The sequence below is a fragment of the Hemiscyllium ocellatum genome, unplaced genomic scaffold (genome assembly GCF_020745735.1).
Source record: "Hemiscyllium ocellatum isolate sHemOce1 unplaced genomic scaffold, sHemOce1.pat.X.cur. scaffold_3602_pat_ctg1, whole genome shotgun sequence".
Taxonomy (NCBI): Eukaryota; Metazoa; Chordata; class Chondrichthyes; order Orectolobiformes; family Hemiscylliidae; genus Hemiscyllium; species Hemiscyllium ocellatum.
The window spans coordinates 15001-40886 of record NW_026868501.1 but is presented as its reverse complement, the minus strand read 5'-3'; the positions used below and the strand labels follow the sequence as shown (position 1 = coordinate 40886).

General features: G+C 61.1%; 2 protein-coding genes across 3 annotated transcripts in view; both read right to left on the bottom strand.

Annotated features, from left to right (window-relative positions):
• Positions 1–11: 11 nt before the first annotated feature.
• On the bottom strand, positions 12–4266 carry LOC132813314 (putative N-acetyltransferase 8B). The gene is made up of 2 exons (XM_060823123.1): positions 4176–4266; positions 12–748 (listed from the first exon to the last, which is right to left on the bottom strand). Exon 2 carries the CDS (start codon positions 699–701, stop codon positions 24–26), a length of 678 nt encoding a protein of 225 aa, XP_060679106.1. The 5' UTR covers positions 702–748; positions 4176–4266; the 3' UTR covers positions 12–23.
• Positions 4267–9908: 5642 nt separating this feature from the next.
• LOC132813312 (putative N-acetyltransferase 8B) overlaps positions 9909–25886 on the bottom strand; it is an 18352-nt gene continuing 2374 nt past the window's right edge. The window contains exon 2 of one of the 2 annotated variants that reach the window (XM_060823119.1): positions 9909–15527. In XM_060823119.1, coding sequence (XP_060679102.1) covers positions 14803–15480 — 678 coding nt within the window. In that variant the 5' untranslated portion in view covers positions 15481–15527 and the 3' untranslated portion in view covers positions 9909–14802. The remainder of the gene's footprint in view (positions 15528–25886) is intronic. The other variant, XM_060823120.1, reaches the window with a different exon arrangement.

The window sequence follows — 25886 nt, the reverse complement described above, 5'->3', positions numbered from 1 at the left end:
GGGAAGCCTGCCCGCGCGCCCGCTCACAGCCGTTTCTCCAGGTGGGTCAGGGTGATCTTGGTGAGGTAGCTCAGGAGAGCGGACTGAGCCGGGAGCTCCGATGCCACCGTCCGGAACCCCAGCTTCCGGTAGAGCCCGAGGGCGGCTTGCTGGAGCACCGAGGTCTCCAGGACGCACTGGCGGTAACCGTGGGCAGAGGCGAAAGCCAGGGCGGTCCTCACCAGCCCCTCCGCCACCCCCTGGCGACGTGCCGAGCGCCGCACCGAGAGCCGCAGCAGGCGGCACGCCCCGGGCGCCGCCGGCTCCCCGGCCAGCGCCACCGTCCCCACCAGCCCCGCTGCCGGCGCCTCCTGCTGGGCCACCCAGAAGCCGCAGCCCTCCCGCCACGGGTAGCTGCCCTCGATGTCCGCCATGTCCGTCCTCAGTACCTCCCGGACGTAGGAGGAGAACAGGCCCCTGCACAGCAGGTAGAGGAGCCCCAGCGCGGTCAGCCCTGTCGCCAGGGCCCAGGCCAGGGACCAGCTCAGGGCGTAGGCCGCTCCGGCCAGCGCCGCCACCAGGGCCACGTTGGAGGGCGAGCCGGCAGCACGCCCGAACGCGGAGGGAACAAGCCCCATCAACCCGGCCCCCACGATGCTCTGGGCCTCTCGCAGGTCCCCCGGGCGGTACGGCCGGATGGTGACGCCGGGAATCGCGGGCATCCTCCCCCTTCCACCTCGTCCTCCCGGTCACCGGGCTGCGGGCGCTACTGCCAAGGGAAAGCACAGAGGAGGGCAGAGAGTCAGGAATTGGTGCTGGAGGGCGGCTGTGGGGAATAGTGATCATAACATCGAGAAATTAATGTCGGCTTGACCTGTGTTCAAATTACGTATTTGCGTTTGAAACTATCTAAGGACTGAAGGAAGATTTTGGATGATTTTGACATTGTCTGACATGAGAGAGAGGTGGGTTACTAACGTAAAATACATCGGAAAGGAAGCCAACAGGTTCTACAAACCAACTCTCGCTTTTACTTCAGCTGAAAGGAACTGGGGAAAGCAGGGAAGCAAAGGTTTTAATGATTGTGAATCTCCCGCTCTGAGAGGATCGACACGAAGGGACTGTCCGACAGCTCTCTCTCTCTGGTCTGGAGGCGAAGGAACAGAGACGACCATTATATCATCACTCACTGTCTCTATCGTCTGAAATCTCAGGGCGCTGTCAGAGGGTCAGTGCTGAGGGAGTGCCGCACTGTCGGAGGGTCAGTGCTGAGGGAGTGGGCACTGTCGGAGGGTCAGTGATGAGGGAGTGGGCGCTGTCGGAGGGTCAGTGCTGAGGGAGTGGGCGCTGTCGGAGGGTCAGTGCTGAGGGAGTGCCGCACTGTTGGAGGGTCATGCTGAGGGAGTGGGCACTGTCGGAGGGGTCAGTGCTGAGGGAGTGGGCACTGTCAGAGGGTCAGTGCTGAGGGGGCGGGTGCTGTCGGAGGGTCAGTGCTGAGGGAGTGCCGCAGTGTCGGAGGGTCAGTGCTGAGGGAGTGGGCACTGTCGGAGGGTCAGTGCAGAGGGAGTGGGCACTGTCGGAGGGTCAGTGCTGAGGGAGTGGGCACTGTCGGAGGGTCAGTGCTGAGGGAGTGGGCGCTGTTGGAGGGTCAGCGCTGAGGGAGTGCCGCACTATCGGCGGGTCAGTGCTGAGGGAGTGGGCGCTGTCGGAGGGTCAGTGCTGAGGGAGTGGGCGCTGTCGGAGGGTCAGTGCTGAGGGAGAGCCGCACTGTCGGAGGGTCAGTGCTGAGGGAGTGCCGCACTGTCGGAGGGTCAGTGCTGAGGGAGTGCCGCACTATCGGAGGGTCAGTGCTGAGGGAGTGGGCACTGTCGGAGGGTCAGTGCTGAGGGAGTGGGCACTGTCAGAGGGTCAGTGCTGAGGGGGCGGGTGCTGTCGGAGGGTCAGTGCTGAGGGAGTGGGCGCTGTCGGAGGGTCAGTGCTGAGGGAGTGGGCGCTGTCGGAGGGTCAGTGCAGAGGGAGTGCCGCACTGTCAGAGGGTCAGTGCTGAGGGAGTGGGCCCTGTCGGAGGGTCAGTGCAGAGGGAGTGCCGCACTGTCAGAGGGTCAGTGCTGAGGGAGTGGGCGCTGTCGGAGGGTCAGTGCTGAGGGAGTGGGCACATTTGGAGGGTCAGTGCTGAGGGAGTGGGCACTGTTGGAGGGTCAGTGCTGAGGGAGAGCCGCACTGTCGGAGGGTCAGTGCTAAGGGAGTGGGCGCAGTCGGAGGGTCAGTGCTGAGGGAGTGGGCACTGTCGGAGGGTCAGTGCTGAGGGTGTGGGCACTGTTGGAGGGTCAGTGCTGAGGGAGAGCCGCACTGTCGGAGGGTCAGTGCTGAGGGAGTGGGCCCTGTCGGAGGGTGAGTGCTAAGGGACTGGGCACTGTCGGAGGGTCAGCCCTGAGTGAGTGGGCACTGTCGGAGGGTCAGTGCTGAGGGAGTGGGCATTGTTGGAGGGTCAGTGCAGAGGGAGTGGACGCTGTCGGAGGGTCAGTGCTGAGGGAGTGGACGCTGTCGGAGGGTCAGTGCTGAGGGGGCGGGTGCTGTCGGAGGGTCAGTGCTGAGGGAGTGGCACTGTCGGAGGGTCAGTGCTGAGGGAGCGGGCACTGTCAGAGGGTCAGTGCTGAGGGGCGGGCACTGTCGGAGGGTCAGTGCTGAGGGAGTGCCGCACTGTCGGAGGGTCAGTGCTGAGGGAGTGCCGCACTGTCGGAGGGTCAGTGCTGAGGGAGTGGGCACTGTCGGAGGGTCAGTGCTAAGGGAGTGGGCACTGTCGGAGGGTCAGTGCTGAGGGAGTGCCGCACTGTCGAGGGTCAGTGCTTAGGGAGCGGGCACTGTCGGAGGGTCAGTGCTGAGGGAGCGGGCCCTGTCGGAGGGTCAGTGCTGAGGGAGCGGGCACTGTCGGAGGGTCAGTGCTGAGGAAGCGGGCGCTGTCAAAGGGTCAGTGCTGAGGGAGCGGGCACTATCAGAGGGTCAGTGCTGAGGGAGCGGGCACTGTCGAAGGGTCAGTGCTTAGGGAGCGGGCACTGTCGAAGGGTCAGTGCTGAGGGAGCGGGCACTGTTGGAGGGTCAGCGCTGAGGGAGCGGGCCCTGTCGGAGGGTCAATGCTGAGGGAGTGGGCACTGTCGAAGGGTCAGTGCTTAGGGAGAGGGCACTGTCGGAGGGTCAGTGCTGAGGGAGCGGGCACTATCTGAGGGTCAGTGCTGAGGGAGAGGGCACTGTCGGAGGGTCAGTGCTGAGGGAGTGCCGCACTGTCGGAGGGTCAGTGCTGAGGGAGCGGGCACTATCTGAGGGTCAGTGCTGAGGGAGAGGGCACTGTCGGAGGGTCAGTGCTGAGGGAGTGCCGCACTGTCGGAGGGTCAGTGCTGAGGGAGTGGGCACAGTCGGAGGGTCAGCGATGAGGGAATGGGCACTGTTGGAGGGTCAGTGCTGAGGCAGTGCCGCACTGTCGGAGGGTCAGTGCTGAGGGAGTGGGCACAGTCGGAGGGTCAGTGCTGAGGGAGTGGGCACTGTCGGAGGGTCAGTGCTGAGGGAATGGGCACTGTCAGAGGGTCAGTGCTGAGGGAGTGGTCACTGTCGGAGGGTCAGTGCTGAGGGAGTGGGCACTGTCGGAGGGTCAGCGATGAGGGAATGGGCACTGTCGGAGGGTCAGTGCTGAGGGAGCGGGCACTGTCGAAGGGTCAGTGCTTAGGGAGCGGGCACTGTCGGAGGGTCAGTGCTGAGGGAGCGGGCACTGTCGAAGGGTCAGTGCTTAGGGAGCGGGCACTGTCGAAGGGTCAGTGCTGAGGGAGCGGGCCCTGTCGGAGGGTCAGCGCTGAGGGAGCGGGCACTGTTGGAGGGTCAGCGCTGAGGGAGCGGGCCCTGTCGGAGGGTCAGTGCTTAGGGAGAGGGCACTGTCGGAGGGTCAGTGCTGAGGGAGCGGGCACTATCTGAGGGTCAGTGCTGAGGGAGAGGGCACAGTCGGAGGGTCAGTGCTGAGGGAGTGGGCACTGTCGGAGGGTCAGTGCTGAGGCAGTGCCGCACTGTCGGAGGGTCAGTGCTGAGGGAGTGCCGCACTGTCGGAGGGTCAGTGCTGAGGGAGTGGGCACAGTCAGAGGGTCAGTGCTGAGGGAGTGGTCACTGTCGGAGGGTCAGTGCTGAGGGAGTGGGCCCTGTCGGAGGGTCAGTACCTGAGTGACGATGTTGTGGTGTAGCCCCTCTCCTGCCTGGTACTCCCAGCCGTAGGGACATCCCTCGGTTCCCCGGTGAGTCCGGTTGAGCTGGTGCCCGATCGTGCACGCCTCTGCCCGCTGTCCCCACGTGACGTCTGTCCCCTCTGGCGTGGCGTTCCGCGGGTGCGTTGGCGTCGCTGTGGGGGTCAGGCGACAGTGGTGAGGGGGTTCCTGGGTGTAGAAGGTGTCCGAGTACAGGGCAAAAGCCGCCAGGGGGACGGGGAGCCACGTCAGGGCGCACTGGACCCGGTGGTAACGCCCAAAGCTCAAGCCCAGGTGGGCGGCCAGCTCCTCGTAGCAGCGGGCACCGTCCGCGGCGTCCAGGCCGGAAGACGATGAGTTCGAGGGGTGGTCCCGAGGGGGGGAGGGAGCCTGGCCGGAATCCGCCTCACCCTCCATCTTGGGGTGGAGGGAGTTTGACGGAACACGAGGACGAAGCAGGTTCCTGAGGGGAGTGAGGGGAGAGGGGGTTACAACACTCAACGGGCCTCCCTGCCTCAGTCTCTCACATTCCCCCCCTCCCTCCATCCCTTCACCTGTCAACTTGTCTCCATCCCTCCATCTCTCTATCAGCTTCCTTCCGCTCCTCGCACTCCCTCTCTCTCTCAACACCTCTCTCTATCCCCCTGTATCTCCCTCCCTCTATCCCCCTGTATCTCCCTCTCTCTATCCCCCTGTATCTCCCTCTCTCTATCCCCCTGTATCTCCCTCTCTCTATCCCCCTGTATCTCCCTCTCTCTATCCCCCTGTATCTCCCTCCCTCTATCCCCCTGTATCTCCCTCCCTCTATCCCCCTGTATCTCCCTCTCTCTATCCCCCTGTATCTCCCTCTCTCTATCCCCCTGTATCTCCCTCTCTCTATCCCCCTGTATCTCCCTCTCTCTATCCCCCTGTATCTCCCTCCCTCTATCCCCCTGTATCTCCCTCTCTCTATCCCCCTGTATCTCCCTCTCTCTATCCCCCTGTATCTCCCTCCCTCTATCCCCCTGTATCTCCCTCTCTCTATCCCCCTGTATCTCCCTCTCTCTATCCCCCTGTATCTCCCTCCCTCTATCCCCCTGTATCTCCCTCCCTCTATCCCCCTGTATCTCCCTCCCTCTATCCCCCTGTATCTCCCTCCCTCTATCCCCCTGTATCTCCCTCCCTCTATCCCCCTGTATCTCCCTCCCTCTATCCCCCTGTATCTCCCTCCCTCTATCCCCCTGTATCTCCCTCTCTCTATCCCCCTGTATCTCCCTCTCTCTATCCCCCTGTATCTCCCTCCCTCTATCCCCCTGTATCTCCCTCTCTCTATCCCCCTGTATCTCCCTCCCTCTATCCCCCTGTATCTCCCTCCCTCTATCCCCCTGTATCTCCCTCCCTCTATCCCCCTGTATCTCCCTCCCTCTATCCCCCTGTATCTCCCTCCCTCTATCCCCCTGTATCTCCCTCCCTCTATCCCCCTGTATCTCCCTCCCTCTATCCCCCTGTATCTCCCTCCCTCTATCCCCCTGTATCTCCCTCCCTCTATCCCCCTGTATCTCCCTCCCTCTATCCCCCTGTATCTCCCTCCCTCTATCCCCCTGTATCTCCCTCTCTCTCTCAATATCTCTCTCTGTCCCTCTCTCTCCCACAGGGACAGCACGGGGTTAGATACAGAGTAAAGCTCCCTCTACACTGTCCCCCCATCCCAGGGACAGGGACAGCACGGGGTTAGATACAGAGTAAAGCTCCCTCTACACTGTCCCCCCCATCCCAGGGACAGGGCCAGCACGGGGTTAGATACAGGGTAAAGCTCCCTCTACACTGTCCCCCCCAATCCCAGGGACAGCACGGGGGTTAGATACAGACTAAAGCTCCCTCTACACTGTTCCCCCCCATCCCAGGGACAGGGACAGCACGGGGTTAGATACAGAGTAAAGCTCCCTCTACACTGTCCCCCCATCCCAGGGACAGGGACAGCACGGGGTTAGATACAGAGTAAAGCTCCCTCTACACTGTCCCCCCCATCCCAGGGACAGGGACAGCACGGGGTTAGATACAGAGTAAAGCTCCCTCTACACTGTCCCCCCCCCATCCCAGGGACAGGGACAGCACGGGGTTAGATACAGAGTAAAGCTCCCTCTACACTGTTCCCCCCCATCCCAGGGACAGGGACAGCACGGGGTTAGATACAGAGTAAAGCTCCCTCTACACTGTCCCCCCATCCCAGGGACAGGGACAGCACAGGGTTAGATACAGAGTAAAGCTCCCTCTACACTGTCCCCCCCATCCCAGGGACAGGGACAGCACGGGGTTAGATACAGAGTAAAGCTCCCTCTACACTGTCCCCCCCCCATCCCAGGGACAGGGACAGCACGGGGTTACATACAGAGTAAAGCTCCCTCTACACTGTCCACCCCCATCCCAGGGACAGGGACAGCACGGGGTTACATACAGAGTAAAGCTCCCTCTACACTGTCCCCCCCCATCCCAGGGACAGCACGGGGTTAGATACAGAGTAAAGCTCCCTCTACACTGTCCCCCCCATCCCAGGGACAGGGACAGTACGGGGTTAGATACAGAGTAAAGCTCCCTCTACACTGTCCCCCCCATCCCAGGGACATGGACAGCACGGGGTTAGATACAGAGTAAAGCTCCCTCTACACTGTCCCCCCCATCCCAGGGACAGGGACAGCACGGGGTTAGATACAGAGTAAAGCTCCCTCTACACTGTCCCCCCATCCCAGGGACAGGGACAGCACGGGGTTACATACAGAGTAAAGCTCCCTCTACACTGTCCCCCCATCCCAGGGACAGCACGGGGTTAGATACAGAGTAAAGCTCCCTCTACACTGTCCCCCCCCATCCCAGGGACAGGGACAGCACGGGGTTAGATACAGAGTAAAGCTCCCTCTACACTGTCCCCCCCATCCCAGGGACAGGGACAGCACGGGGTTAGATACAGAGTAAAGCTCCCTCTACACTGTCCCCCCATCCCAGGGACAGGGACAGCACGGGGTTAGATACAGAGTAAAGCTCCCTCTACACTGTCCCCCCCATCCCAGGGACAGCACGGGGTTAGATACAGAGTAAAGCTCCCTCTACACTGTCCCCCCCCATCCCAGGGACAGGGACAGCACGGGGTTAGATACAGAGTAAAGCTCCCTCTACCTCCTGCTCTCTCCCCCCCTTTCTGTCTCTGTCTCTCCCGTTCTCTCCCTCCCAATACCTTCTACCCTCCCTCTCTCTCTCTCTCCTGTATCTCCCTGTCTGCTCCCTCTCTCCCCCCATCCCTTCTCCCTCTCCCCACCTCCCTCCCTATCACTGTCTCCATCCTTCCCCCTCTCCATCTCTTTCTCTCTCCCTCCCCTTTGTCTGTCTCTCCCTCCGTCTCTCTCTCTCTCTCCCCCCCCCCTCTCGGTATCTCTGTCTCCCCCCTCCATTTCCTGTACTCTTTGTCTCTCTCTCTCTGTGTCCTTCACTCCCTCTAGGCCTCTCTCTCTCTCCCTACCACCCTCCCTGTCTCTCTCTCTGTCTGTCTGTCTGCGATCCGGGCCAGTCTCTCTCTCTCTCGCCCTGTCTCCTTCCTCTCTCTCTTTCTCTCTGTGATCTGGGCCACTCTCTCCCCGCCTCCTCTCTCTGTTTTTATCCCAGTCTCTCTCTCTCTCTCTTTATCCCAGTCTCTCTCTCTCTCCCCCCTCTCTCTCCCCCTCCCCCCCCATCCCTGTGTCCCTCTCTGTGCCTTACCGTGCTCCCTCCTGGATCCTGTCTCCCCCGTCTCTCTCTCCCCCCTCTCTCTGTGTCTCTCCATCCCCCCTCTCCCCCTCTCTCTCCCCCTCCCCTCTCTTTCCCCCACCCCCCCAGCCCTGTGTCCCCCTCTATACCTTACCGTGCTCCTTCCCCCACCCCCTTACCCCCTGCCCTGTGTCCCCCTCAGTGCCTTACCATGCTCCCTCCTGGATCCTGTCTCTCTCTCTCCCCCCCTCCCCCTCAGCCCTGTGTCCATCTCTATGCCTTACCGTGCCCCCCTCCCCCTCAGCCCTGTGTCCCTCCCTGTGCCTTACCGTGCCCCCCTCCCCCTCAGCCCTGTGCCTTACCGTGCTCCCTCCCGTCTCCCGGCTCCCGTCTCCCTCCCTCCCGGCTCTGTGTCTGTCTGTGTCGCACAGAAACAGGAAGGTTCCCTCCCAGGTATTCACCTTAAAGGGACATCACACCCCTAGCACTTACTGTGTCTGTCTCTGTCTGTGTCCCTGTGTCTGTCTCTATGTGTGTGTGTGTGTGTGTATGTGTCTGTCTCTGTGTGTCCCTGTCTCTGTGTGTGTCCCTGTCTGTATATGTGTCTGTCTGCGTGTGTGTATGTCTGTCTGTGTGTCCCTGTCTCTGTGTGTATCCCTGTCTGTATATGTGTCTGTCTCTGTGTGTGTGTCTGTCTGTGTGTGTCTGTCTCTCTGTCTGTGTGTGTGTGTGTCTGTCTCTGTCTGTGTGTGTATGTGTCCCTGCCTGTCTGTGTGTGTCCCTGCCTGTGTGTATATGTGTGTGTGTCCCTGTCTGTCTGTGTATATGTGTGTGTGTATTTGTGTGTGTCCCTGTCTGTCTCTGTATGTGTGTGTGTGTCCCTGTCTGTGTATAAGTGTGTATGTGTGTGTGTCCCTGTGTGTGTGTCCCTGTCTGTCTGTGTATATGTGTGTGTGTGTGTGTGTCCCTGTCTGTCTGTGTATATGTGTGTGTGCCCCTGTCTGTGTATATGTGTGTGTGTGTGTATATGTGTGTGTGTCCCTGTGTGTGTGCCCTTGTCTGTGTATATGTGTGTGTGTGTGTCCCTGTCTGTCTGTGTATATGTGTGTGTGTGTGCCCCTGTCTGTGTGTGTGCCCCTGTCTGTGTATATGTGTGTGTGTGTGCCCCTGTCTGTGTGTGTGCCCCTGTCTGTCTGTGTGTGTGTCCCTGTCTGTCTGTGTATTAGTGTGTGTGTCCCTGTCTGTGTATATGTGTGTGTGTGTGTGTCCCTGTCTGTCTGTGTATATGTGTGTGTGTGTCCCTGTGTGTGTATATGTGTGTCCCTGTCACTGTGTGTGTCCCTGTCTGTCTGTGTATATGTGTGTGTGTGTCCCTTTGTGTGTGTGTGTGTGTCCCAGCCCCCAACACCCCTCGGAGGTAAAGAATCCCACAGAGTCACTCCTCCTACCCCGTCCCTCGGAGAGTGAAGGAATTCCTCCCCAGAAGACATAGGAGTGGAAGTAAGGCCCTTCGGCCCATCGGGTCCACTCCATCTCTGCCTTCAGTGGGGGGGACCCCCTTATTCTGAGATGATGCCCCTCTGGGTCCCAGACTCACCCACACAAGGGGGTGGGGGAGGGGGGGGGAAACAGCTCCCTCCCCCCTCCCTAAGGATCTTGTCCGTTACAATCCGGACGCCTCTGGTTTTTCTGAACTCCCAGTGAGTCCACGCCCCAACCGAGTCACCCTCTTCCTCATCAGACCGTCCCAGAACCAGGTGGGTGACCCTTCCTTGGGCTGCCCCCCCCCGGTCTATCCCTGCTTGGATACGTGGCCCTGAAACTGTTCACTGCGGGTTTCTGTCCCGTGCCTTGTACAGTGTTAGTAACTCCCTCCCCGCTGCCCTACCCTGACCCGCACAACCCCACTACAGTGCGACCGATCTTACGGAGATTAATTACCAGCGACGTTCTTGGTAAGAATGAAAAGCTTTATTGGATCTCTCCCCCCCCCCCCCATTGTGAACGCTTTCAGATTACGGTCTCGAAATCTCTCAATATTCTCCCAGGCACGAACTGATGTTTTGTTTTCCTGTTCTCGGCCAGACAAAAATCCGTGATTCCTGTCTCACGACGCCCGCTCTTCCAACAGGCTAAGTCAGCGAATCAAGCTTATGTCAGAGTTAAGTTTACACTGATGCCGGTTTCCAGTGTGTATTTCTGAACCTCCTTTTGATGAATTTTGACACCGCTGGTGTGTGTGTGTCTGTGTGTGTGAGAGAGATTCATGTGCAGTGTGTGTGTGTGTGTGTGTGTGTGTGTGAGAGAGAGAGAGAGAGAGATTCCCATGCAGTGTGTGTATAAGTGTGTGAGAGATTCCCAAGCAGTGTGTGTGTAAGTGTGAGAGATTCCCGTGCATGGGTGTGTGTAAGTGTGTGTGTGTGAGATTCCCATGCAGTGTGTGTGTGAGTGTGTGCACGCGCACGTGAGTGACAGTGAGAGAGACAGAGAGAGGTTACGGGGAGATGCTGGGGTTGAGAGACGTATCAGCTGGGACCGAATGGCCTTGTTCTATCCCCCTATACCTGGATCCTCCAGGGTCAAGCCTCTCCTCCCTCCGAGAGAGAGAGAGAGGGTGAAAGAGACCCAGAGAGCGTCGGAGAGACTCTCTTCCTCTCTGTCGGTATCTTACCCCTTTTCCCTCTCTCCCTGTCCCTACCCCTCTCCCATACTCAGGAGGAATGGGATACAGGGGAACGTAGCTGTCTGGATACAGAATTGGCTGGCCAACAGAAGACAGCGAGTGGTAGTGGAAGGAAAATATTCTGCCTGGAGGTCTGTGGTGAGTGGTGTTCCACAGGGCTCTGTCCTTGGGCCTCCATATGTCCTTGGATGAGGGGATGGAAGGCTGGGTTAGCAAGTTTGCTGACGACACAAAGGTTGGAGGTGTCGTTGACAGTATAGAGGGCTGTTGTCGGCTGCAGCGGGACATTGACAGGATGCAGAGATGGGCTGAGAGGTGGCAGATGGAGTTCAACCTCAATAAATGCGAGGCGATGCATTTTGGAAGGTCGAATTTGAAAGCTGAGTACGGGATTAAGGATAGGATTCTTGGCAGTGTGGAGGGACAGAGGGATCTTGGGGTGAAGGTACATAGCTCCCTTAAAATGGCCACCCAAGTGGACAGGGTTGTTAAGAAAGCAAATGGTGTTTTGGCTTTCATTAACAGGGGGATGGAGTTTAAGAGTCGTCAGATCTTGTTGCAGCTCTATAAAACTTTGGTTAGACCGCACTTGGAATACTGCGTCCAGTTCTGGTCACCCTGTTATAGGAAAGGTGTGGATGCTTTGGAGAGGGTTGAGAGGAGGTTTACCAGGATGCTGCCTGGACAGGAGGGCTTATCTTAGGAAGAGAGGTTGACTGGGCTCGGACCTTTCTCATTGGAGAACAGGAGGAGGGGAGGGGACCTAGTTGAGGTATTCAAGATAATGAGAGGCATAGATCGCCAGAGACTATTTCCCAGGGCAGAAATGACTCACACGAGGGGTCAGCTGGTTGGAGGAATGTATGGAGGAGATGCCAGAGGCGGGTTCTTTACACAGAGAGTTGAGAGAGCATGGAATGCGTTGCCAACAGCAGTTGTGGAGGCAGGGTCACTGGGGACATTTAAGAGACTCCTGAATATGCAGATGGTCACAGAAATGTGAGGGTGCGTACATGAGGATCAGCGGTCAGCACAACATGGTGGGGCTGAAGGGCCTGATCTCTGCTGTACTCCTTCCCATGATCTCTCTCTCTCTCTCTCTCTGCCGCACACTCGTTCCCGGTGTTAGTCCCGTGTTTGAGTAGGGAGGAGAGAGAGAGAGAGAGGAGCTGAACACGTGGCTACAGGGATGGTGCAGGAGGGAGGGAGCCCCTGGATAATTGGGGATCTTTCCGGGGTAGGGTGGGACCCCTCCAAACAGGACAGTCTTCCCCTGAACCAGAGTGGGAGCAATATCCCGGGGAGGGGATGGGGAGGGGGTTAAACTAACTCGGCAGGGGGATGGGAACCTGAATTGCCCAGGAGGTTGTGTGGAGCGAGGTCAGAAATAAGGTTTCAGGGTCACAGGCGCTTCCCGGTGAACAGGAAGGTGGGTTGGGGTGTGTCTATGTCAACGTCAGGAGCATCTGGAATAAGGTGGGGGGGGGAACGGGCAGCACTGGGACTGCGACGTTGTGGCTGTTTCCGAGACATGGATACAGCAGGGACAGGAACGGCTCCGGGATTTAGTTGGCTCACTCAGAACAGGGGAAGATGGTAAAAGAGGGGGGAGGTGCGGCACTGTTAGTCAAGGACAGTACTACAGTGGCAGAAAGGACGTTTGGGGACTCGTCTGCTGAGGTGGTATGGGCTGAGGTTAGAAAGGGGAAAGGAGAGGTCACCCTGTTGGGAGTTTTCTATAGGCCTCTGAATAGTCCCAGAGATGTCGAGGAAAGGATAGCAAAGATGATTCTGGATAGGAGTGAGAGAGGCAGGGTAGTTGTCATGGGGGACTTCAACTATCCAAATATTGACTGGGAACACTACTATATATGGGTCAGTTTCTGTCCAGGGTGTGAAGGAGGGTTTCCTGACACAGTATGTAGACAGGCCAACCAAGGGGCGAAATGATATTAGATTTGGTCCTGGGTAATGAGCCCGGCCAGGCGTTAGAGTCAGAACTAGGTGAGCACTTTGGTGATAGCGATCACAATTTGGTTATGTTTACTCTAGTGAGAGAAAGGGATAGGTGTATACCACTGGGCAAGGGGTACAGCTGGGGGGAAAGGCAGTTACCATGCGATGAGGCAAGATTTAGAAAGCATGGGATGGGGCAGGAAACTTCAGGGGGATGGGCACATTAGAAACGTGGAGCTTATTCAAGGAACAGCTCCTGGGTGTCCTTGGTAAGTACATGCCTGTCAGGCAGGGAGGAAGTGGCCGAGCAAGGGAGCCATGGTTTACGAAGGAAGTGGAATCTCTGGTCAAGAGGAAGAAGCAGGCTCAGGTAAAGCTGAGATGTGATAGCTCAGTTAGGGGGCTTGAGATTTACAAGTCAGCCAGGAAAGACCTAACAAGAGAGAGCTCAGAAGAGGGGACCTGAGAAGTCTTTGGTGGGTAGGATCAAGGAAAACCCAAAGGTATTTAAGGCATAAAAGAATGACAAGGGTTAAATTAGGGCCAGTCAAGGATCGCAGCGGGAAGTTGTGTGTGGAGTCGAGGAGATAGGGGAAGTATGAAATTAATATTTATCGTCAGTATTCACACTAGACAATGTTGTCGAAGAGATTACTGAGATACAGGCTACTAGGCTAGGTGGGACTGAGGTTCACGAGGAGGAGGTGTTAGAACTCCTGCAGTGTGTGAAAATAGATAAGTCCCCTGGGCTGGATGGGATTTATCCTCGGATTCTCTAGGAAGCTAGGGAGGAGATTGCCTAGCCTTTGGCTTTGATCTTTATGTTGTCATTGTCTACAGGAATAGTGCCAGAAGATGGAAGATAGCAGATGTTGTTCCCTTGTTCAAGAAGGGAAGTAGAGACAATCCTGGTAATCATAGAGTAGTGAGCCTTACTTAGGTTGTGGGTAAAGTGTTGGAAAGGGTTATAAGACATAGAATTTATAATCATCTGGAGAGGAATAAGTTGATTAGGGATAGTCAACATGGTTTTGTGAAGGGTAGGTTGTGCCTCACAAACCTTATTGAGTTCTTTGAGAAGGTGACCAAACAGGTGGATAAGGCTAAAGCGATCGATGTGGTGTATATGGATTTCAGTAAGGTGTTTGATAAGGTTCCCCATGGTAGGCTATTGCACAAAATACAGAGGCATGGAATTGAGGGTGATTTAGCAGTTTGGATCAGAAATTGGCTCACTGAATGAAGACAGAAGGTGGTGGTTGATGGGAAATATTCATCCTGGAGTTCAGTTACTAATGGTCTACCACAAGGATCTGTTTTGGATCCACTGCTGTAGGTCATTTTTATATATGACCTGGATGAGGGCATAGAAAGATGGGTTAGTAAATGTGTGGGTGACGCTAAGGCCGGTGGAGTTGTGGATCGTGACGAAGGATGTTGCGGGTTACAGAGAGACATTGGTAAGCTGCAGAGCTGGGCGGAGAGGTGGCAAATGGAGTTTAATGCGGACAAGTGTGCGGTGATTCACTTTGGAAGGAGGAACAGGAATGCAGAGCGCTGGGCTCAGGGGAAGATTCTCGGTCGTGGTGATGAGCAGAGAGAGAGAGAGATCTCGGTGTCCAGCCCACACCGATCCCTGAACGTTCCCCACCCAGGCTGGGAGGATTGTGAAGGAGGCGGAGGGTGGGTTAGCTTTTATTGGGAGAGGGATTGAGTTCCGGAGCCAGGAGGTGACACTGCAGCTGGATAAAACTCCGGAGCGGCCGCACTCGGAGTATTGTGTCCAGGTCTGGTCCCCGCGTTATAGGGAGGATGGGGGGAAGCTTTGGGAAGGGCGCAGAGGGGATTTACCGGGACGGTGCCTGGTTATGGAGGGAAGGTCTGATGGGGGAAAGGCCGAGGGACCTGAGGCTGTTAGCGTCAGAGAGAAGGAGGTTGGGAGGTGACTGAATTGGGAGATATCAGATCATCCCCCCCCGAGGATCTCTGACCCACCACCACGTGACATCCTGAGAGGACATTTCTCCAGGAGGAGGCACAGAGTGACCAGAACGCAAACTGCCAAGTCGCTCGGGCAAGGGTGCGGTGAGGGAAGAAGGGGGGAGGGGGAGGGGGCGATGTCCACAGAAGGGGGGCTGTGTGCGGGGCAGGGGGAGCGTTCACCGAACACCTCCCCCCCCCCCCACCCCTCGCGGGATTGTCTGTGCCCACTCCGGGCCTGGTCAGGGGGAAGCCTGCCCGCGCGCCCGCTCACAGCCGTTTCTCCAGGTGGGTCAGGGTGATCTTGGTGAGGTAGCTCAGGAGAGCGGACTGAGCCGGGAGCTCCGATGCCACCGTCCGGAACCCCAGCTTCCGGTAGAGCCCGAGGGCGGCTTGCTGGAGCACCGAGGTCTCCAGGACGCACTGGCGGTAACCGTGGGCAGAGGCGAAAGCCAGGGCGGTCCTCACCAGCCCCTCCGCCACCCCCTGGCGACGTGCCGAGCGCCGCACCGAGAGCCGCAGCAGGCGGCACGCCCCGGGCGCCGCCGGCTCCCCGGCCAGCGCCACCGTCCCCACCAGCCCCGCTGCCGGCGCCTCCTGCTGGGCCACCCAGAAGCCGCAGCCCTCCCGCCACGGGTAGCTGCCCTCGATGTCCGCCATGTCCGTCCTCAGTACCTCCCGGACGTAGGAGGAGAACAGGCCCCTGCACAGCAGGTAGAGGAGCCCCAGCGCGGTCAGCCCTGTCGCCAGGGCCCAGGCCAGGGACCAGCTCAGGGCGTAGGCCGCTCCGGCCAGCGCCGCCACCAGGGCCACGTTGGAGGGCGAGCCGGCAGCACGCCCGAACGCGGAGGGAACAAGCCCCATCAACCCGGCCCCCACGATGCTCTGGGCCTCTCGCAGGTCCCCCGGGCGGTACGGCCGGATGGTGACGCCGGGAATCGCGGGCATCCTCCCCCTTCCACCTCGTCCTCCCGGTCACCGGGCTGCGGGCGCTACTGCCAAGGGAAAGCACAGAGGAGGGCAGAGAGTCAGGAATTGGTGCTGGAGGGCGGCTGTGGGGAATAGTGATCATAACATCGAGAAATTAATGTCGGCTTGACCTGTGTTCAAATTACGTATTTGCGTTTGAAACTATCTAAGGACTGAAGGAAGATTTTGGATGATTTTGACATTGTCTGACATGAGAGAGAGGTGGGTTACTAACGTAAAATACATCGGAAAGGAAGCCAACAGGTTCTACAAACCAACTCTCGCTTTTACTTCAGCTGAAAGGAACTGGGGAAAGCAGGGAAGCAAAGGTTTTAATGATTGTGAATCTCCCGCTCTGAGAGGATCGACACGAAGGGACTGTCCGACAGCTCTCTCTCTCTGGTCTGGAGGCGAAGGAACAGAGACGACCATTATATCATCACTCACTGTCTCTATCGTCTGAAATCTCAGGGCGCTGTCAGAGGGTCAGTGCTGAGGGAGTGCCGCACTGTCGGAGGGTCAGTGCTGAGGGAGTGGGCACTGTCGGAGGGTCAGTGATGAGGGAGTGGGCGCTGTCGGAGGGTCAGTGCTGAGGGAGTGGGCGCTGTCGGAGGGTCAGTGCTGAGGGAGTGCCGCACTGTTGGAGGGTCAGTGCTGAGGGAGTGGGCACTGTCGGAGGGTCAGTGCTGAGGGAGTGGGCACTGTCAGAGGGTCAGTGCTGAGGGGGCGGGTGCTGTCGGAGGGTCAGTGCTGAGGGAGTGCCGCAGTGTCGGAGGGTCAGTGCTGAGGGAGTGGGCACTGTCGGAGGGTCAGTGCAGAGGGAGTGGGCACTGTCGGAGGGTCAGTGCTGAGGGAGTGGGCACTGTCGGAGGGTCAGTGCTGAGGGAGTGGGCGCTGTTGGAGGGTCAGCGCTGAGGGAGTGCCGCACTATCGGCGGGTCAGTGCTGAGGGAGTGGGCGCTGTCGGAGGGTCAGTGCTGAGGGAGTGGGCGCTGTCGGAGGGTCAGTGCTGAGGGAGAGCCGCACTGTCGGAGGGTCAGTGCTGAGGGAGTGCCGCACTGTCGGAGGGTCAGTGCTGAGGGAGTGCCGCACTATCGGAGGGTCAGTGCTGAGGGAGTGGGCACTGTCGGAGGGTCAGTGCTGAGGGAGTGGGCACTGTCAGAGGGTCAGTGCTGAGGGGGCGGGTGCTGTCGGAGGGTCAGTGCTGAGGGAGTGGGCGCTGTCGGAGGGTCAGTGCTGAGGGAGTGGGCGCTGTCGGAGGGTCAGTGCAGAGGGAGTGCCGCACTGTCAGAGGGTCAGTGCTGAGGGAGTGGGCCCTGTCGGAGGGTCAGTGCAGAGGGAGTGCCGCACTGTCAGAGGGTCAGTGCTGAGGGAGTGGGCGCTGTCGGAGGGTCAGTGCTGAGGGAGTGGGCACATTTGGAGGGTCAGTGCTGAGGGAGTGGGCACTGTTGGAGGGTCAGTGCTGAGGGAGAGCCGCACTGTCGGAGGGTCAGTGCTAAGGGAGTGGGCGCAGTCGGAGGGTCAGTGCTGAGGGAGTGGGCACTGTCGGAGGGTCAGTGCTGAGGGTGTGGGCACTGTTGGAGGGTCAGTGCTGAGGGAGAGCCGCACTGTCGGAGGGTCAGTGCTGAGGGAGTGGGCCCTGTCGGAGGGTGAGTGCTAAGGGACTGGGCACTGTCGGAGGGTCAGCCCTGAGTGAGTGGGCACTGTCGGAGGGTCAGTGCTGAGGGAGTGGGCATTGTTGGAGGGTCAGTGCAGAGGGAGTGGACGCTGTCGGAGGGTCAGTGCTGAGGGAGTGGACGCTGTCGGAGGGTCAGTGCTGAGGGGGCGGGTGCTGTCGGAGGGTCAGTGCTGAGGGAGTGGACGCTGTCGGAGGGTCAGTGCTGAGGGAGCGGGCACTGTCAGAGGGTCAGTGCTGAGGGGGCGGGCACTGTCGGAGGGTCAGTGCTGAGGGAGTGCCGCACTGTCGGAGGGTCAGTGCTGAGGGAGTGCCGCACTGTCGGAGGGTCAGTGCTGAGGGAGTGGGCACTGTCGGAGGGTCAGTGCTAAGGGAGTGGGCACTGTCGGAGGGTCAGTGCTGAGGGAGTGCCGCACTGTCGGAGGGTCAGTGCTGAGGGAGGCCGCACTGTCGGAGGGTCAGTGCTGAGGGAGTGGGCGCTGTCGGAGGGTCAGTGCTGAGGGAGTGGGCACTGTCGGTGGGTCAGTGCTGAGGAGTGGGCGCTGTCGGAGGGTCAGTGCTGAGGGAGTGGGCGCTGTCGGAGGGTCAGTGCTGAGGGAGTGGGCACTGTCGGAGGGTCAGTGCTGAGGGAGTGGGCACTGTCGGAGGGTCAGTGCTGAGGGAGTGGGCACTGTCGGAGGGTCAGTGCTGAGGGTGTGGGCGCTGTCGGAGGGTCAGTGCTGAGGGTGTGGGCGCTGTCGGAGGGTCAGTGCTGAGGGAGTGGGCGCTGTCGGAGGGTCAGTGCTGAGGGAGTGCCGCACTGTTGGAGGGTCAGTGCTGAGGGAGTGGGCGCTGTCGGAGGGTCAGTGCTGAGGGAGTGGGCGCTGTCGGAGGGTCAGTGCTGAGGGAGTGCCGCACTGTCGGAGGGTCAGTGCTGAGGGAGTGCCGCACTGTCGGAGGGTCAGTGCTGAGGGAGTGCCGCACTATCGGAGGGTCAGTGCTGAGGGAGTGGGCACTGTCGGAGGGTCAGTGCTGAGGGAGTGGGCACTGTCGGAGGGTCAGTGCAGAGGGAGTGCCGCACTGTCAGAGGGTCAGTGCTGAGGGAGTGGGCGCTGTCGGAGGGTCAGTGCTGAGGGAGTGGGCACATTTGGAGGGTCAGTGCTGAGGGAGTGGGCACTGTTGGAGGGTCAGTGCTGAGGGAGAGCCGCACTGTCGGAGGGTCAGTGCTAAGGGAGTGCCGCACTGTCGGAGGGTCAGTGCTGAGGGAGTGGGCGCAGTCGGAGGGTCAGTGCTGAGGGGGCGGGTGCTGTCGGAGGGTCAGTGCTGAGGGAGTGGACGCTGTCGGAGGGTCAGTGCTGAGGGAGTGGGCACTGTCAGAGGGTCAGTGCTGAGGGGGCGGGCACTGTCGGAGGGTCAGTGCTGAGGGAGTGCCGCACTGTCGGAGGGTCAGTGCTGAGGGAGTGCCGCACTGTCGGAGGGTCAGTGCTGAGGGAGTGGGCACTGTCGGAGGGTCAGTGCTGAGGGAGTGGGCACTGTCGGAGGGTCAGTGCAGAGGGAGTGCCGCACTGTCAGAGGGTCAGTGCTGAGGGAGTGGGCGCTGTCGGAGGGTCAGTGCTGAGGGAGTGGGCACATTTGGAGGGTCAGTGCTGAGGGAGTGGGCACTGTTGGAGAGTCAGTGCTGAGGGAGAGCCGCACTGTCGGAGGGTCAGTGCTGAGGGAGTGGGCGCAGTCGGAGGGTCAGTGCTGAGGGAGTGGGCACTGTCGGAGGGTGAGTGCTAAGGGACTGGGCACTGTCGGAGGGTCAGCCCTGAGTGAGTGGGCACTGTCGGAGGGTCAGCGCTGAGGGAGCGGGCACTGTCAGAGGGTCAGTGCTGAGGGAGTGGACGCTGTCGGAGGGTCAGTGCTGAGGAAGTGGGCACTGTCAGAGGGTCAGTGCTGAGGGGGCGGGTGCTGTCGGAGGGTCAGTGCTGAGGGAGTGGACGCTGTCGGAGGGTCAGTGCTGAGGGAGTGGGCACTGTCAGAGGGTCAGTGCTGAGGGGCGGGCACTGTCGGAGGGTCAGTGCTGAGGGAGTGCCGCACTGTCGGAGGGTCAGTGCTGAGGGAGTGCCGCACTGTCGGAGGGTCAGTGCTGAGGGAGTGGGCACTGTCGGAGGGTCAGTGCTGAGGGAGTGGGCACTGTCAGAGGGTCAGTGCTGAGGGAGTGCCGCACTGTCGGAGGGTCAGTGCTGAGGGAGTGGGCACTGTCGGAGGGTCAGTGCTGAGGGAGTGCCGCACTGTCGGAGGGTCAGTGCTGAGGGAGTGGGCGCTGTCGGAGGGTCAGTGCTGAGGGAGTGCCGCACTGTCGGAGGGTCAGTGCTGAGGGAGTGGGCACTGTCGGAGGGTCAGTGCTGAGGGAGTGGGCGCTGTCGGAGGGTCAGTGCTGAGGGAGTGGGCACTGTCGGAGAGTCAGTGCTGAGGGAGTGGGCGCTGTTGGAGGGTCAGCGCTGAGGGAGTGCCGCACTGTCGGAGAGTCAGTGCTGAGGGAGTGGGCACTGTCGGAGGGTCAGTGCTGAGGGAGTGCCGCACTGTCGGAGGGTCAGTGCTGAGGGAGTGGGCGCTGTCGGAGGGTCAGTGCTGAGGGAGTGCCGCACTGTCGGAGGGTCAGTGCTGAGGGAGTGGGCACTGTCGGAGGGTCAGTGCTGAGGGAGTGGGCACTGTCGGAGGGTCAGTGCTGAGGGAGTGCCGCACTGTCGGAGGGTCAGTGCTGAGGGAGTGCCGCACTATCGGAGGGTCAGTGCTGAGGGAGTGGGCACTGTCGGACGGTCAGTGCTGAGGGAGTGGGCACTGTCGGAGGGTCAGTGCAGAGGGAGTGCCGCACTGTCAGAGGGTCAGTGCTGAGGGAGTGGGCGCTGTCGGAGGGTCAGTGCTGAGGGAGTGGGCACATTTGGAGGGTCAGTGCTGAGGGAGTGGGCACTGTTGGAGGGTCAGTGCTGAGGGAGAGCCGCACTGTCGGAGGGTCAGTGCTAAGGGAGTGCCGCACTGTCGGAGGGTCAGTGCTGAGGGAGTGGGCGCAGTCGGAGGGTCAGTGCTGAGGGAGTGGGCACTGTCGGAGGGTCAGTGCTGAGTGAGTGGGCCCTGTCGGAGGGTGAGTGCTAAGGGACTGGGCACTGTCGGAGGGTCAGCCCTGAGTGAGTGGGCACTGTCGGAGGGTCAGCGCTGAGGGAGCGGGCACTGTCAGAGGGTCAGTGCTGAGGGAGTGGACGCTGTCGGAGGGTCAGTGCTGAGGAAGTGGGCACTGTCAGAGGGTCAGTGCTGAGGGGGCGGGTGCTGTCGGAGGGTCAGTGCTGAGGGAGTGGACGCTGTCGGAGGGTCAGTGCTGAGGGAGTGGGCACTGTCAGAGGGTCAGTGCTGAGGGGCGGGCACTGTCGGAGGGTCAGTGCTGAGGGAGTGCCGCACTGTCGGAGGGTCAGTGCTGAGGGAGTGCCGCACTGTCGGAGGGTCAGTGCTGAGGGAGTGGGCACTGTCGGAGGGTCAGTGCTGAGGGAGTGGGCACTGTCAGAGGGTCAGTGCTGAGGGAGTGCCGCACTGTCGGAGGGTCAGTGCTGAGGGAGTGGGCACTGTCGGAGGGTCAGTGCTGAGGGAGTGCCGCACTGTCGGAGGGTCAGTGCTGAGGGAGTGGGCGCTGTCGGAGGGTCAGTGCTGAGGGAGTGCCGCACTGTCGGAGGGTCAGTGCTGAGGGAGTGGGCACTGTCGGAGGGTCAGTGCTGAGGGAGTGGGCGCTGTCGGAGGGTCAGTGCTGAGGGAGTGGGCACTGTCGGAGAGTCAGTGCTGAGGGAGTGCCGCACTGTCGGAGAGTCAGTGCTGAGGGAGTGGGCACTGTCGGAGGGTCAGTGCTGAGGGAGTGCCGCACTGTCGGAGGGTCAGTGCTGAGGGAGTGGGCGCTGTCGGAGGGTCAGTGCTGAGGGAGTGCCGCACTGTCGGAGGGTCAGTGCTGAGGGAGTGGGCGCTGTCGGAGGGTCAGTGCTGAGGGAGTGGGCACTGTCGGAGGGTCAGTGCTGAGGGAGTGCCGCACTGTCGGAGGGTCAGTGCTGAGGGAGTGGGCACTGTCGGAGGGTCAGTGCTGAGGGAGCGGGTGCAGTCGGAGGGTCAGTGCTGAGGGAGTGGGCACTGTCGGAGGGTCAGTGCTGAGGGAGCGGGCCCTGTCGGAGGGTCAGTGCTGAGGGAGTGGGCGCTGTCGGAGGGTCAGTGCAGAGGGAGTGGGCGCTGTCAGAGTGTCAGTGGTGAGGGAGTGGGCCCTGTCGGAGGGTCAGTGCTGAGGGAGAGCCGCACTATCGGAGGGTCAGTGCTGAGGGAGTGGGCACTGTCGGAGGGTCAGTGCTGAGGGAGTGGGCACTGTCGGAGGGTCAGTGCTGAGGGAGTGGGCACTGTCAGAGGGTCAGTGCTGAGGGAGTGCCGCACTTTCGGAGGGTCTGTGCTGAGGGAGCGGGCACTGTCGGACGGTCAGTGCTGAGGGAGTGCTGCACTGTCGGAGGGTCAGTGCTGAGGGAGGGGGCACTGTCGGAGGGTCAGTGCTGAGGGAGCGGGCACTGTCGGAGGGTCAGTGCTGAGGGAGTGGGCCCTGTCGGTGGGTCAGTGCTGAGGGATTGGGCACTGTCGGAGGGTCAGTGCTGAGGGAGCAGGCACTGTCGGAGGGTCAGTGCTGAGGGAGTGGGCACTGTCAGAGGGTCAGTGCTGAGGGAGTGGACGCTGTCGGAGGGTCAGTGCTGAGGGAGTGGGCGCTGTCGGAGGGTCAGTGCTGAGGGAGCGGGCACTGTCGGAGGGTCAGTGCTGAGGGAGAGGGCACTGTCGGAGGGTCAGTGCTGAGGGAGAGGGCACTGTCGGAGGGTCAGTGCTGAGGGAGCGGGTGCTGTCGGAGGGTCAGTGCTGAGGGAGTGGGCACTGTCGGAGGGTCAGTGCTGAGGGAGCGGGCGCTGTCGGAGGGTCAGTGCTGAGGGAGTGCCGCACTGTGGGAGGGTCAGTGCTGAGGGAGCGGGCATTGTCGGAGGGTCAGTGCTGAGGGGGGGGGGCACTGTCGGAGGGTCAGTGCTGAGGGAGTGGGCACTGTCGGTGGGTCAGTGCTGAGGGAGTGGACGCTGTCGGAGGGTCAGTGCTGAGGGAGCGGGCACTGTCGGAGGGTCAGTGCTGAGGGAGTGGGCCCTGTCGGAGGGTCAGTGCTGAGGGAGTGGGCACTGTCGGAGGGTCAGTGCTGAGGGAGCGGGCACTGTCGGAGGGTCAGTGCTGAGGGAGCGGGTGCTGTCGGAGGGTCAGTGCTGAGGGAGCGGGTGCTGTCGGAGGGTCAGTGCTGAGGGAGTGGGCACTGTCGGAGGGTCAGTGCTGAGGGAGCGGGCACTGTCGGAGGGTCAGTGCTAAGGGAGTGGGCACTGTCGGAGGGTCAGTGCTGAGGGAGTGGGCACTGTCGGAGGGTCAGTGCGGAGGGAGAGGGAACTGTCGGTGGGTCAGTGCTAAGGGAGTGGGCACTGTCGGAGGGTCAGTGCTGAGGGAGTGGGCGCTGTCGGAGGGTCAGTGCTGAGGGAGTGGGCGCTGTCGGAGGGTCAGTGCTGAGGGAGTGGGCGCTGTCGGAGGGTCAGTGCAGAGGGACTGGGCGCTGTCAGAGTGTCAGTGCTGAGGGAGTGGGCCCTGTCGGAGGGTCAGTGCTGAGGGAGTGGGCACTGTCGGAGGGTCAGTGCTGAGGGAGTGCCGCACTGTCGGAGGGTCAGTGCTGAGGGAGTGGGCACTGTCGGAGGGTCAGTGCTGAGGGAGAGGGCACTGTCGGAGGGTCAGTGCTGAGGGAGCGGGTGCTTTCGGAGGGTCAGTGCTGAGGGAGCGGTGCTGTCGGAGGGTCAGTGCTGAGGGGGTGCCGCACTGTCGGAGGGTCAGTGCTGAGGGAGCGGGCACTGTCGGAGGGTCAGTGCTGAGGGGGGGGGCACTGTCGGAGGGTCAGTGCTGAGGGAGTGGGCACTGTCGGTGGGTCAGTGCTGAGGGATTGGGCACTGTCGGAGGGTCAGTGCTGAGGGAGCGGGCACTGTCGGAGGGTCAGTGCTGAGGGAGTGGGCCCTGTCGGAGGGTCAGTGCTAAGGGACTGGGCACTGTCGGAGGGTCAGCCCTGAGGGAGTGGGCATTGTTGGAGGGTCAGTGCTAAGGGAGTGGGCCCTGTCGGAGGATCAGTGCTTAGGGAGTGGGCACTGTCGGAGGGTCAGTGCTGAGGGAGTGGGCATTGTTGGAGGGTCAGTGCTAAGGGAGCGGGCCCTGTCGGAGGATCAGTGCTTAGGGAGTGGGCACTGTCGGAGGGTCAGTGCTGAGGGAGTGGGCACTGTCGGAGGGTCAGTGCTGAGGGAGTGCCGCACTGTCGGAGGGTCAGTGCTGAGGGAGTGGGCGCTGTCGGAGGGTCAGTGCTGAGGGAGTGGGCCCTGTCGGAGGATCAGTGCTTAGGGAGTGGGCACTGTCGGAGGGTCAGCGCTGAAGGAGTGGGCACTTTCGGAGAGTCAGTGCTGAGGGAGTGGGCCCTGTCGGAGAGTCAGTGCTGAGGAGTGGGCACTGTCGGAGGGTCAGTGCTGAGGGAGTGCCGCACTGTCGGAGGGTCAATGCTGAGGGAGTGGGCACTGTCGGAGGGTCAGTGCTGAGGGAGTGCCGCACTGTCGCAGGGTCAGTGCTGAGGGAGCGGGCACTGAGGGAGGGTCAGTGCTGAGGGAGCGGGCACTGTCGGACGGTCAGTGCTGAGGGAGTGGGCACTGTCGGAGGGTCAGTGCTGAGGGAGTGGGCCCTGTCTGAGGGTCAGTGCTTAGGGAGTGGGCACTGTCGGAGGGTCAGCGCTGAAGGAGTGGGCACGTTCGGAGAGTCAGTGCTGAGGGAGTGGGCCCTGTCGGAGGGTCAGTGCTGAGGGAGTGCCGCACTTTCGGAGGGTCAGTGCTGAGGGAGCGGGCACTGTCGGTGGGTCAGTGCTGAGGGAGTGGGCACTGTCGGAGGGTCAGTGCTGAAGGAGTGCCGCACTGTCGCAGGGTCAGTGCTGAGGGAGTGGGCTCTGTGGGAGGGTCAGTGCTGAGGGAGTGGGCGCTGTCGGAGGGTCAGTGCTGAGGGAGTGCCGCACTGTCGGAGGGTCAGTGCTGAGGGAGCGGGCACTGTCGGACGGTCAGTGCTGAGGGAGGGGGCACTGTCGGAGGGTCAGTACTGAGGGAGCGGGCACTGTCGGAGGGTCAGTGCTGAGGGAGTGCCGCACTTTCGGAGGGTCAGTGCTGAGGGAGCGGGCACTGTCGGTGGGTCAGTGCTGAGGGATTGGGCACTGTCGGAGTGTCAGTGCTGAGGGATTGGGCACTGTCGGAGGGTCAGTGCTGAGGGAGTGGGCGCTGTCGGAGTGTCAGTGCTGAGGGAGTGGGCCCTGTCGGAGGGTCAGTGCTGAGGGAGTGCCGCACTGTCGGAGGGTCAGTGCTGAGGGAGAGCCGCACTGTCAGAGGGTCAGTGCTGAGGGAGTGGGCACTGTCGGAGGGTCAGTGCTGAGGGAGTGGGCACTGTCGGAGGGTCAGTGCTGAGGGAGTGGGCTCTGTGGGAGGGTCAGTGCTGAGGGAGTGGGCGCTGTCGGAGGGTCAGTGCTGAGGAGTGCCGCACTGTCGGAGGGTCAGTGCTGAGGGAGTGGGCGCTGTCGGAGGGTCAGTGCTGAGGGAGTGCCGCACTGTCGGAGGTCAGTGCTGAGGGAGCGGGCCCTGTCGGATGGTCAGTGCTGAGGGAGGGGGCACTGTCGGAGGGTCAGTACTGAGGGAGCGGGCACTGTCGGTGGGTCAGTGCTGAGGGAGAGGGCACTGTCGGAGGGTCAGTACTGAGGGATTGGGCACTGTCGGAGGGTCAGTGATGAGGGAGTGGGCACTGTCGGTGGGTCAGTGCTGAGGGAGTGGGCACTGTCGGAGGGTCAGCGCTGAAGGAGTGGGCACTTTCGGAGGGTCAGTGCTGAAGGAGTGGGCACTGTCGGAGGGTCAGTGCTGAGGGAGGGGGCACTGTCGGAGGGTCAGTGCTGAGGGAGTGCCGCACTGTCGGAGGGTCAGTGCTGATGGAGAGCCGCACTGTCAGAGGGTCAGTGCTGAGGGAGTGGGCACTGTCGGAGGGTCAGTGCTGAGGGAGTGGGCTCTGTGGGAGGGTCAGTGCTGAGGGAGTGGGCACTGTCGGAGGGTCAGTACTGAGGGAGCGGGCACTGTCGGAGGGTCAGTGCTGAGGGAGTGGGCGCTGTCGGAGGGTCAGTGCTGAGGGAGTGGGCACTGTCGGAGGGTCAGTGCTGAGGGAGTGGGCACTGTCGGAGGGTCAGTGCTGAGGGAGTGGGCACTGTCGGAGGGTCAGTGCTGAGGGAGTGGGCACTGTCGGAGGGTCAGTGCTGATGGAGAGCCGCACTGTCAGAGGGTCAGTGCTGAGGGAGTGGGCTCTGTGGGAGGGTCAGTGCTGAGGGAGTGGGCACTGTCGGAGGGTCAGTACTGAGGGAGCGGGCACTGTCGGAGGGTCAGTGCTGAGGGAGTGGGCGCTGTCGGAGGGTCAGTGCTGAGGGAGAGCCGCACTGTCGGAGGGTCAGTGCTGAGGGAGTGCCGCACTGTCGGAGGGTCAGTGCTGAGGGAGTGCCGCACTGTTGCAGGGTCAGTGCTGAGGGAGTGGGCACTGAGGGAGGGTTGGAGACCCTGCTGTGTTGGGGCCAGTGGTGAGTGTTTCTGGGAGACACTGTGTTCCCCCAGAGAGTGAAAGCT